This window comes from Macrobrachium nipponense, chromosome 19 (assembly GCF_015104395.2).
Source record: "Macrobrachium nipponense isolate FS-2020 chromosome 19, ASM1510439v2, whole genome shotgun sequence".
Taxonomy (NCBI): domain Eukaryota; kingdom Metazoa; phylum Arthropoda; class Malacostraca; order Decapoda; family Palaemonidae; genus Macrobrachium; species Macrobrachium nipponense.
In genome coordinates this window covers 55,475,357-55,488,817 of record NC_061088.1, presented here as the reverse complement: position 1 = coordinate 55,488,817, position 13,461 = coordinate 55,475,357, and the positions used below count along the sequence as shown (strand labels likewise).

At 41.7% G+C, this 13,461-nt stretch overlaps 1 protein-coding gene across 4 annotated transcripts in view; it reads right to left on the bottom strand.

Moving 5' to 3' along the window:
* LOC135217090 (NSFL1 cofactor p47-like) overlaps nucleotides 1–13,461 on the bottom strand; it is a 139,885-nt gene that overhangs the window by 73,843 nt on the left and 52,581 nt on the right. For all 4 annotated transcript variants that reach the window (XM_064252792.1, XM_064252800.1, XM_064252776.1 and 1 more), the window contains exon 4: nucleotides 2,996–3,102. In XM_064252792.1, coding sequence (XP_064108862.1) covers nucleotides 2,996–3,102 — 107 coding nt within the window. The remainder of the gene's footprint in view (nucleotides 1–2,995; nucleotides 3,103–13,461) is intronic.

Here is a 13,461-nt window from a genome sequence, read left to right as displayed (position 1 = left end):
GGCACTTATCGTTAATTATATAAAAATTTGTCAAAACTTATAAAAGCTACACCCATGAGTTGTTTTTTGTTGTATTATACATGAAATTGCGCATATTTTCATATATAAAACTCTATGTAACGGCTAATATAAAATGGTGCAAAAATTATGTCAAGGTGACGAAATAATTTCTGAGATGTGTCGCTGATGCTTTTTAGTGTGAGAAGAAAGAAATTCACGCTTGCGTGCCTGGGTAATGATTGTAAACAAAACAACAGCTTGATCCATGAACTCCCAGCATCCCCAAGGCGCGTGATTCAAAAGCTTTCACCTAGTAGCTTTCACCTAGTAGACCTATAACTATTTTTCCACGAATGTTTAAAAAACTTTTTTTCGTTGACATTTTGTACGTTGGTTCGGCACCAGACAGACAATTTTCGTCGACGTTTAATACATCCAATCGGCGTTAAAGGGTTAATATGGACATGAAGTCCCTGGGTTATATTGGAATTCTGTTCCTGAGGCGCAACGGAAGTTGGAAAACGATGTAAGTTGGAACACCATATTAAAAATTTTATAAAAATGAAAAAAAAAAAAAATTATGAATACCTTACCTACACAATTTCTTACTGTTTTTTATAAAAATGAAAGAGAGAGAGAGAGAGAGAGAGAGAGAGAGAGAGAGAGAGAGAGAGAGAGAGAGAGAGAGAGAGAGAGAGAGAGAGAGTTTGCACAGCAGGACCCTTCACATCAATATGTCAAAATGATTAACAGTTATGCCTACATCCCTCTCCCACTTATTGTACCAGAAAAAGACTGGGAATGCTAGAGAATTACATTAAAATCTTACCTAATTTACTATATTTTCCTAATTACTGAAATGCAAAAACTTGTAATTATAGCATGGGAAATGTGGAAAAATGCATGACAAAGTAACATCATTATCAATAAAACTACAAAACAAATAAGCATGTTATGTAAGGATAAAAAATCTCTCTCTTTCTCTTATCTCAGAGAGAGAGAGAGAGAGAGAGAGAATGTTAGCCTGGGGAAGGAAACAGGTTCTAAGTTTTCTGTAAAAGAAAACTATTGAGATGGCTTTGTCTGTCTGTCCACACTACTTATTCTCTCCACCCTCAGATCTTATAAACTACTGAGGCTAGAGGATTGCAAATTGCCATGCTGATCATCCACCCTCCAATCATGAAACACAGCAAATTGAAGCCCTCTAGCCTAGGACAGGCCACCACTGGGCTGTAGTTAAAGTTTCATGAGCCGTGGCTCATAAAGTATTATACCAAGAACAACGAAAGATAGATCTATTTTCGGTGACCTTGGTTATGCACAGTAGAAAAAACTCAAATGTGCTGAAGAAACTTTGGCACATCTTTTACTTGTTAAGCGTTGCCCTGGTAATAAATCTGGTTTCTCTTCTTATTGTGAACCCTACCGGTGGCTACAGCTACCTAACCTGGTTTTCTCACCTTGCTATAATGCCCACAGCTACGCCACTCAGAAGTCTCTCATCGCTTACAGCGCCATAAGAATAAAATGAATTAATATCAGAACATCCACTGTAACCCGGAACCGTATCTTTTTTTTTTATAATTGAAAAGGGTCATTAAGATGGGAATTATGTAAGTTGAGTCCAACGTAACTACAGAGCTTGACATTCTTGCTTTGTTTGCCCTGAAAGACATCCCAAAGAACAAAGGCAGAAGTACAATATTGTGAAAACAGGTACCTGCCAAACCAGCAAAATAATGACAACCACCCACAGCCATCGCATGATGAATTCTGACAAGAGCTAAAACATTTAAAACACACTTCGTGGAGAACAGGTGAACTAGACAGTCATCCAGGTTAGCCAACTGATCTTTAATTTGAATGCCAACTAGCCTGCTGGTATGAGGATAAAGCTATCTTTAATAGTGAGTAAGACTCATCCAAAATAATTTCACTGCATGTAATCAGATGTGTTCTTCACAGTTATAGGCTATTTTATGATTAATATGGTTATGATAACAAATAAGGATTAATGTTAATTAAAGATGAGAAGCATTATAAATATGACCAGACACATACGTACACTGTTCTTTTAATTTTCCTGAAATCCAACAACAAGAAGGTTTACAATATGTATTAACAAAATGAGAGGCAAAAGTTTCAAACAAACTAAGCCAAAAGTCCTATGACCAAAAGAGCAGCCGAAAAGATGTGTTGACTATAATACCTTTTTAACAGGTTTCAAAGAACCAAACCAAATTGTAACCATGAATACTCCTATATAATGTAAATGGTAAAGATTCGAATACTCATTGGACCAAATAACAAAAATAATATATTGTGGACGATCAATGAAACAAGAGGTACAGTCACACACTACTTCAGAATGACAGTCCAATGGAATAACTTGTAAGCAAAATATTTTGGTCTTTTGTATGTCCACTTTTTAGAATTTGAACTGACCCCACAAAATTTTTGATTCATTAAAAACAATTATTATATAAAACAAGAGAAATAAAAAACTAAGCACCCAAATGAGTTAAGTAATCCTTGGTAGGTACCAGACTTCTAATAGTAGGGAGAGAGATGGTAAACCTGTACTTTGGTTGTTTTGATAAAATAACCAAGAGGGGTGTGCCACTTATTATAACTTGCATGCACTGTAAATGGTACTAAAGGCTTTTTGAAACATACTTGTCACTTCAGCTGCACTGCTTTCACCATTTTTCAAGCCAACTGTCCAATTATTTGAACTGTATTTTGCTCCTGCTTTCAAATCCTTTGGATAGGATTCTTTGAGTCTCAAACTGTGATTCAGCAGCTTCAATAAACTAATCTATAATAATAGCAGATGATCAAATCATAAAACAACCTACTAAAAATGAAAAAAAAAGAGCTTTACAAAGAACAAAAAAAGGACCTACATAAATAACCTACAAAAGCCTATCTCATTACTAGTAGTAATCTACAACACAAGCAACAGAGAGAAATATGTCAGCTGAAATCTTACCCTGTGTATCATCATTGGTCTCTCCAAGGCGATAACCAGTACCAGAATAATTAAACTTCTTAGATTTCTTCCCATCCTTACTTCCTTCAACTACTTCAGCTCCATGCCTGAAATTAAATAATTTTGTTAAGAAGTCACATGATTTCCAATTACTGTTATGAAGGGTTTTGTGGCAGAAAATGAGATGAAATAATATTTTGGCCTCATGTGGCCTGTTATGGATGGCTTGGGCATCAACTTGAAGAGAAAGCATAATTTTCTTGCTTTATAGCAACACTAGTTGTCCGGGAAGTAGGCAGAGCTCCTTCAATGATCACCTGATGATAATTGCCAACAGAAGTGCAACCATGGGGCCGTCCTCCACTTTTTAAAAAATATTTACTATATTTCTCTTTCTCGTTGTTGTCATATCCATCTATAGTACACAGTATTTCTATTTACGCCAAGCTGCCTAGCAATATCTACGACAGAAACATTAGTCTCATGCAAGCTAATGATGACTGATGACCTGTGAGATAATGTGGCAGAGCAGAGTCTGTTACCCAACTTATCGGTGCAAGTGATGAGACAGTTTAACTTTTCTGACTAAGTGTGGCATCACACGATAACATACAATGTTATTTAAGATTATTCTTTTTTGTGTTTTTGACAATGATTAATATATAAATATTTCTTTATTTATAAATAAAATTTCACTGATGATTACATATTCAATAGTACACATTTTATTAATTAATTCCCTTTTATTTGGATGCAAAATATAGTTCTTTCTTTGGCTCTTTTGCCCATTTCATAATTTTTTGGAAAATGAATTTTTCACTCACCATTCTTTTTTATATTGTTAACATGATATTGTTAGTATGCAATAAAGTTTTGTACATACTTACCCGGCAGATATATACTTAGCTATAGTCTCTGACGTCCCGACAGAATTCAAAACTCGCGGCACACGCGACAGGTAGGTCAGGTGACCAGCCCACTCCCGCCGCTGGGTGGCGGGAATAGGAACCATTCCCGTTTTCTAACCAGAATTTTTCTCTTCCACCTGTCTCCGAGGGAGGCTGGGCGGGGCCCTTAATCGTATATATCTGCCGAAGTATGTACCAAAAATTGATTGTATACTAACCAATATCATTTTTGTACATGCAACTTCCCCGGCAGATATATACTTAGCTGATTGACACCCTTGGTGGAGGGCAAGAGACAGTTACATACTAATTATTTATGAATATAAAAACAGGGAAAACAACATACGTTGTAGGTATATTAACAAAAACAACCTTGGTTCCTACCTGATATGGAAGAAGACTTCATTGATACTGTCTATGAGTCTGCTTGCCATCAGTTCCAGAGAGGATGAGACCTGTGACTGATAACCCTTTCGGATCATACCAATGGGGGCTTACCCGCTTACATGGCAGAGCCTTTTCTTGGATCGTACCAATGGGGGCTGACCCACTTACATGGCAGAACCTTGACCTGTATCATACCAACGGGGGCTAACCCTCTTACATGATAGAGCTTTAGGTATTTAAGACAATACAAGGAGCATAACGCGACCAATCCCGATCACCTGACCACACTAACATGTTATCACTACGATTTGAAAGGGGTCAACTCCTGCACCCTCTTTCAATCGACCAATAAAATGCACCAAACACCATTAAAAACCCTAACCTAATAAAACTAAAAAGGATTGGGTTCAGCTCCCTGTCCCAGCAACGAATCCGCAGATACGTACGCTCCTAGAGTAAAGCACTTGTCGTACGTCACTTGAAATGGTCTCTCAAGTAATGGGATGCAAAGACCGAATTGCATCTCCAAAAGCTTGACTCCACTAGAGTCTGTATCGACAAGTTCTTGTGGAATGCCAAAGAGGTAGCGACTGCTCTTACCTCGTTGAGCTTTAACTCTAAGGAGGTCCAGTTGTTCTTCTTTACACGCTTAAATGGGCTTCCTTGATTACATCTCTGATGAAGAACGCCCTGAGCATTTTTAGAGATCTGTCTTCTGGGATCTCTAACTGAGCACCATAAACTTTCCTTACTCCCCTTTAGTTCGTTCTTCCTTTCTAAGTAGAACTTAAGGCTTCTCACTGGGCAAAGAGCCCTTTCTCGCTCTGTACCTACTAGAGACGAAAGTCCTTTTACCTCGAAGGTTCGAGGCCAAGGTTTCGAAGGGTTTTCATTCTTCGCCAAAAACATCGGTTTGAAGGAACAGAACGCCGAGTCGTTCCTGAAGCCAACATTATGTTCTAAGGCTTGTAGTTCGCTTACTCTTTTCGCTGAAGCTAGCGCGACCAAGAATAAAGACTTCCTTGTCAGATCTGAAACGTAGCCTTACAGGGAGGTTCGAATTTGGAGGTCATTAAGTATTTTAGGACCACATCTAAGTTCCAACTAGGTGCTCTAATCCCTCTGTTCTTTGACGTCTCGAAGGATTTTATCAGATCATGCAAATCTTTGTCTTCCCCAATATTAAGGCCTCTATGCCTGAAGACTGAAGATAGCATACTTTTATAGCCCTTAATTGTAGAGACTACTAAATTACATTTCTTCTTCAAGTAAAGGAGGAAATCAGCTATATCTGTCACAGAGGTACTGGAAGAGGATATCTTCTGAGCTCTACACCATCTGCGAAAAACATCCCACTTCGACTGGTAGACTCGAATAGTAGATGGTCTTCTAGCTCTTGCGATCGCTTTCGCAACTTCTCGAGAAAAGCTTCTCGTTCTGACAAGTCCTTCGATAGTCTGAAGGCAGTCAGAGCGAGAGCGGGCAGGTTTTTGTGATACCTGTCAAAGTGGGGTTGTCTGAGAAGATCGCTCCTGTTTGGGAGAGATCTCGGAAAGTCTACTATCCATCCCAGTACCTCTGTGTACCAGTTTTGCGCTGGCCAGAATGGGGCTATGAGGGTCAGTTTGGCTCCCTCTGCTGCTGCAAACTTCCTTACTACTTCCGATAATATTCAGAACGGAGGAAAAGCATACCCGTCTATTCCGGACCAATCGAGGAGAAGGGCGTCCACCGAAATCGCCCTTGGGTCGGCGATCGGGGAGCAGTAACTGTTCCAATGGGTGGCAAAAAGATCTATATTTGATCTCCCCCAGAGGTTCCATAGTCTGTTGCATACCTCCTGATGCAACGTCCATTCTGTAGGCAAGTACTTCGGTCTCTCCTGCTCAGAAGGTCGGCTCTTACATTTTTGTCCCCTTGAATGAATCTCGTCCGGAGAGTAATTCTTCTCTCTTGCCCAAACAGCAGTAGTTCTCTTGCTTTCTTGTTAAAGGGGAAAACGAGTGCGTCCCTCCTTGCTTCTTGATGTAAGCTAGGGCTGTTGTGTTGTCCGAATTGATCTGCAGGACTGAACCTTAGATCTGAGCCTCGAAGTGTATGAGAGACAGGTGAATCGCTGTTAATTCCTTCATATTGATGTGCCAGGACAACTGTTCTCCCCTCCAGGTGCCTGACACTTCTCTCGTCCCTAGAGTGGCTCCCCACCCCGCATCTGAGGCGTCGGAATACAACACTAGCCGAGGGTTCGGAACGTGAAGGGATACTCCTTCGTTGATCCTGCACGGATTCATCCACCAACGCAGGTCCTCCTTTATTTCCTTCGTGATCTGGAAGGAATAAACGGACAGATTTTGAGATTTCTTGATCCAATGTTCTCCCATGCTCTTAGATAGAACTGTAACGGCCTTAGGTGAAAGGCCATTCCTAAAGAAATGAACTGTTCCAAGAGGAAAGGCAAGGGTCCCCAGAAAGACTCATCCATTCCCTCGCGGAACATTGTTCTTTCTCTAGGAAGGTTGCTACTTTTTCCAAGCAGCGGTTCTGTCTTTCCTGTGATGGAAACACACGAAAACCCCGAGAATCCATCCGAATCCCCAGATAAACAATGTTCTGCTGGGGAATCATCTGGGATTTCTCGAAGTTTACCAACAGTCCCAAGGACTGTGTTAACTCCAGTGTCAGTTTTAAGTCCTCCAGACATCTGACTCGCGACTGTGCTCGTATCAGCCAGTCGTCTAAATACAAGGATATTCGAATCCCTTCGAGATGAAGCCAGTGAGCTACATTTTTCATTAGTCCCGTGAATACTTGGGGGCTGTTGATAGTCCGAAGCATAGGGCCCGAAATTGAAATACTCTTCCTTGAGCCATAAATCTGAGGTATTTCTGGAAGACGGGGGTGTATTGGCACGTGGAAATAAGCATCCTGCAGGTCCAGGGATACCATCCAGTCCCCTGGACGCAGGGCTGCTAACACCGAGGCTGTCCTCTCCATTGTGAACTTCCTCTTTGCTACGAACACGTTCAGGGCGCTCACGTCCAGAACTGGCCTCCAACCTCCTGAGCTTTTCGGAACCAATAACAGGCAGATTGTAAAACCCCTGGGAAGAGAGATCTTTTACTTCCTCTATGGCTTCCTTGTAAAGCATCTGCTCCACGAGATGTAGAAGGGCTTGTTTCTTGACAGAATCCTTGTAGTTTGCTGTTAACTCCCTTGGAGTTGTAGTTAAGGGAGGTTTTTCCCTGAAGGGGATTAAATATCCTCCTTTCTTTAGGATGGATAGGGACCAGGCATCGGCACCTTTCTGTGCCCAAGGTTCGTAAAAGTTTAGAAGCTGGCACCCACTTTTGTCTGGAGGACCACAGTCTCACTGGGCCTTGACGAACGGCCTTCGAGAAGACCTTCCTCTCTTCTCCGGTCGTCTACTTATAAGAGAAGATCTTGGTGCAGACCTCCCCGAAAGGGCTGCTGGAAGGGAACTTTCTCCTTTTTGCAACCTGAACAGCAGGTTTTAGCCTTTTAGCTGACTGGGCCAGCAGGTCCAGTGTGGCCTTTTCTGATAAAGTCCTTGAAATGTCCCTCACTATTTCCTGAGGAAAAAGGTGACTAGAGAGGGGCGCGTTATAAAAGGGAGGATCTCTGCAGAGGAGAAACAGATTTCGTTAAGAAGGAGCTAAACACTGCCCTCTTCTTCAATATACAGAATCCAAAAAGGGATGCCACTTCATTGGAGCCATCCATAACCGCCTTGTCTAGGCAGGTTAATACACTGCCCAACTCTTCCATGGTAACGAAGTCTGGTTCTGAGACTACTTGGCTTAAAGCTCCCAAAGCCCAGTCCATAAAGTTAAAGACTTCGAGAGTCTTAAAGAGGCCCTTGATGAGATGATCAACCTCACACATTCCCCAAGAGGCTTTTGCAGAGTGCAGAGAGCGTCGTCTAGACGCATCTACAAGAGCGGAAAAGTCCGCATCAGAGGACGAAGGGAGTCCCAGGCCCATTGGCTCCTTGGTGTCATACACATACCTGGTTTCCCTGTCAGCTTAGAGGGAGGACAAGAAAATACTGTCTTCCCCGCTTCCTTCTTAGATCTGAGCAGCTCTCGAGACTCTTCAGAGACTTTCTCATAGAAAGAGTAGGGGTCATCCTAACGAAGGAGGAGGCCTTTGACATTTTCGTACTGGATAACATAAAGATCCCGGAGAAGGGGGATCCGGACTGGCGTAGCGATGTCTCCAAACACCTGCAGCAAAAGAGAAGCTAGTCTCTTATAGTCCGAAACTCCTGCATCTTTGGATATTCTCTTCTCCGAAACTTCTTCCAAAAGCGATGCAGGAGAAGAGGGCTTTTGCCTTTTCAGAAGACCGATCCGTCGAAAGAAGCCTTTTTTTCTTTCGTCCTTATTCCTATCCTCCTTCCTGCACGAGTCCTGGAGTTTCCCTATACTCGGGCTTCTGCTCTGCTCCTTGCTTCTGCTAGGAGAGGCGCTTGCGTCCTGAATCAGGCGCCTGTGAGGCGAAGAGCGCCTGCTAGGAGAAGGAGAACATCCTGTTCCTGGCGCCAAGAAGGAGAAAGCGCTTGCGTCCTGGTGAGCGCGCCTGGGCAAGAAGGCGGAGCGAGGCGCTTGCGTCCTGGTGAGGCTGCCTGGTCCAAGAAGGAGAGGCATTTGCGTCCTGATGAGGACGCCTGGAAGGCGAAATGCGCTGCGAGGAGAAAGGAGAACCCTTTGTTCCCGTCGTCCAGGAGAGGAGACGTTTGCGTCCTGGTGACTGCGCCTAGCAGGAGAATAGCTCCTTTTCCCTTTGCGTCCATCCGGAGAGGCGCTAGAATCTCTCCTATCCCTCCTGGGAGGTGAAGAAAACTTGTCTAAATTTCGGCGCCTATTCGGCGAAACTCTTGCGTCCTTAGAAGGATATTTAGAAGATCCTACAGGACTCCTGATTCCTGGGTACTTCCCAGAGGGAGAGGGTTGTTCCTTCGGAAAATGTCTAGAGGACGAACGAACGCTCCTTCCTTCTTTGGAGTCCTACCAAGACTTCCTTCGTCTTGTGTGATAAGTCTTCCGGAGAAGAGTCAGGAGATCTCATAGCTCTCTTCTTACGAGCAGGCGAATTACTCCGGAAAAAGGCTCAGGACTGGAATGCAACGCTTCGCTTGCTGGTGTCTTCCAGGATCTCTTAAGAGGACGCGACTTAGAGGAAGAACTCCATCCTCTTCTGGGAGACGAAGAGTCTGAGTCCGAAAAGCACTTCCTGAGGACGCTTTTGCAGTAGCTGTCCTTGGCAGCCTGGGAAGCGGCTACAGGATCTGCCGAAGGGACGCCTGACCGTTGGGAATACTCTACATCCCCCTTGCGGCTTTCGACATTCCTCCTCCCTTGGTCATGGGAGTCTGAAAGAGGTCTAGGCCTAGGAGCAATGCGGAGTCGGTCAGACGCCCCCTCCACTTCACTGGGGACACTGCACAAATCACTGCACACATCACTGCGCTTACCTGTCTCCTTCATTGCTTGCAGTTGCGATTTCAAGCTGATTATTGAGGCTCTCATTGCAGCCATTTCCGTAGACGCATCTACAGGTTCGCTGCTGGGGGAAGGGGCTGAAACCAAACTATGAGCAGGTGAATTACTAGAAAAGTTAGGAGCTACTTCCTGTTCATTAGAGCAGGATCTACTTGAGCTTCTGATGGAAGCCCTCCTAACTCTATCTTTCTCAAGTTTCCTTACATAAGAAGCCAAGGTCTTCCATTCCACTTCCGTTAAACTCTCACATTCCAGACAGGTGTTAGTCGCAGAACAATCATTCCCCCTACATTTTTTACAGACTGTGTGAGGATCCACCGATGCTTTCGGTAGCCTCACCTTACATTCCTCTTTCGCACACACCCTAAATACAGGTGCCACGTCAGACATTTTAAAGAGAATCCAAACCAAAATCCAAAAAACGGTCCACGATAAGCGTATTCCAAAACCAAAGATCAAAGTACATCACCAAAGGTCAGATAGATAATCCTCGGCCAACGAGAAAAGAATTCCAATGCAGGAGGTACCAACAACGATGTTGTTGCTACCGGCGACAGAAAAATTCTGGTTAGAAAATGGGAATGGTTCCTATTCCCGCCACCCAGCGGCGGGAGTGGGCTGGTCACCTGACCTACCTGTCGCGTGTGCCGCGAGTTTTGAATTCTGTCGGGACGTCAGAGACTATAGCTAAGTATATATCTGCCGGGGAAGTTGCATGTACAAAATGTATGATTAATAGCCAAAATCAAATAAGAAAAGCACATTTTGCTACATACATCAAAAGAATAAATTGTTAGGTGAACAAAAACTTCTGGAACATGTTGCAATACATTTGTGAGTGAGTGTACAATGCAAAAGAACTAGAAGTCCCTATGAGACTAAAAAGGAAAGACTTCAAGTCCTGAGTCATTGCTGTTCCTAATATTCCTGTTCATCTGAAAATGCTTTGCTTGGTACTCTGGCTAAAGGGTTCATAAGAAAATTATTCAAATTTGCTCATTTAATACTCTCTTCCTAAATTATACAATTCAATACAGGCAGTCCCCTATTTATGACGGGGGTTCCATTCTTGAGATGCGTCCCAAGCCAAAAGTCGTTGTAATCCAGAAAAAGATAAAAAATCGTAAAAAATCCTAAGAAAACACCTTACTTGGAATGCTTTGGGTGTAAATTGAAAACTATGTAAACTGCATTTTTATTGTTTTTATCAAAAAAGCCTTCAAATATTGTTTACTGCATATACTCTTGTAAGGTTTGATATTTAAAGACCAATTTCATGGCCTAAAATTTTGGGATTGATGAATACATGTGGTATAGGCTAGTTTTGGAAATATGCAAGAGTTTGGCACTAGGCTAAGCCTAGGCTTTGGATTTCCCTACAACAAACAATAAATACAAATGATGTTTACTTATTTGGGAATGTTTTATTATTGTTAATGTTGTTTCTGTATTGGACAAGTGCAAACTTTAGGGACTAGGCTAAGCCTACCATATTCTTTGGATTTCCTGACAACGAAGTCAGCAAAGTAGCATTTCTTTCCAGAGAAGTTGACAAACTTTTATTTTTGTATAACAACCATGACAATATAAATGTTATTTTACATATCTGAGAATCCTTTATTATTGATATTGTTTTTAATTTATGGCTGTACGAGGCTGTAATTAGTACAACCTTAGAATAACAAAACAAAAAGCAACATGAGCAGCGATTAGATAGGCTGTTTTGTTCCAGCATGCCCAGCAGTGACATCTGTGAACAACTCTGGTCGTTCTCTACGACAATATGGCCATCAACGCACATGTTCAATATTGTGCAACGATAGATTGTCAGAATTCCCGACACAAAAACCCAGAGCTGGCATTTTCTTGTTTCCCAAACCCAGGAAAAAAAGGTTGGAGAAGAGGCAAACGAGGATTTTGAAAGAGATCTTGAAAACACTTAGGAAACTTTCTCTGATTCTCAGTCACATGTTAAGGATGTCTCTAATCCTTCACAAAATGTTGAAAATTTTAATGAAAATGCTTTGTAGTATGTGTCAGGATATGTTGCAAATAAGTATTTGGATTCTCATAAGTGTCAATCATGTGCTGAACTTATCAAAGACACTACAGCTGTTAACAAACCTTGTGTAACATTTATGAAATTCAAGTCTTTTATGAGTCATTAGGTACAAGTAGTCCTGGTCTTGCCTTTCCCTCTTCTAAACTTTACAATTACAACTTTGTGAAGAAGTTTTTATAACTTCAATTTTTTATATGATGCACATTTACAAATTATGTCAAAGGTTGATGTATAAAATTTTATCAAAAGCAGATAATTCCTGGATTCCATCCGCTAACAGCTGCTTTGCCTTAGAAAGAATTACTAAATTTTATATAACCATGCATACTCATTCTCAAAAGTTTTTTAACAAATCATTGGCTAGACAACCCAAAGCTAAAAACAATTGTAAGCTGCTAAAGCTGCAGCACATTTAAAGAAAAATAAATATTTTGAATCTTTGTACAATACAGAATGTACTTTTCTTTTAATGAAACTTGAAAAATATGTTTAAACATTAATTTCATTTTGTTTACCAAACAAATAAAGTATGTTGAAATTAAAACATTAACTTTTATATTATTGTCACTTGTTACAATTAATAGTAAACATGGAATGATGCTCTTAAGACAAACTGAAAAAAGGATGTTCTACACCTACTACCATGTTACATAATACATGTACAGTGGTACCTCGACATACGAAAGTCCCAGCTTACGAAAAATTCAAGTTACGAAAGCAAATAGGAAGAGTTTTTTGGCTCTACATACGAAAATAATTCAAGTTACAAAAGGTTGTTGCTGTAAAGTCCCAAGATTCGCCCGGACTGCCGAGAACAATTGTAAAACTTGCGTGCTGCCAACTGAGTAGACTCGCCACCGTCCTCCCACTCTCCCATTGGTTCCTGATGCTAGTCACTGCCATAAGATCCTGCTCTCCTATTGGTCAGCATCTCTCCCATCGTGCTCTATGTAAAGGCGTTCTTCTTCGGCCACTCGGTAGCAGCATCGCTATAGTACGCACGCGGAATTTGTTTGTTCACATATATGATTTTGTTTGTCAACGTAAATTCGTGTTAGTGATTTCGATTTGTACTTTATCATGTTGTGTTAGAACTTAATTAGTATACTACATAACTTAATTACGTACAGTATAGTCATGGGTCCCAAGAAAGTTGCTGAAGTTCACGGAAAGAAGAGGATGCTTTCAATGGAGACAAAGATGCAAATCATTAAAAAGTATGAAGCTGGCATGCGGTGGAGTGTGATCGCTAAGAAATACAGCCGAAATCCGTTGACGATAGGCACCATTCTCAAGCAGAAGGAAACCATCAAAACAGCTACACCTTCCAAGGGTGTGAGTATTTAGTCCAACAAGAGGAGCTACGTGCACGAGGTGGAGAGGCTGCTTCTTGTATGAATAAAAGACAAAGAAATCGCTGGCGATACGATAACCGAGACAGCAATCAGCCACAAGGCCAGCGCTATTTTCAGCGATTTGATTGCCCAGGCCGAAGACGATGGAGAAGGGACATTGACGCCAACCCCAGACTTCAAGGCTTCTCATGGGTGGTTTGAAAAATTCCGGAAACGGACTGGCATCCATTCG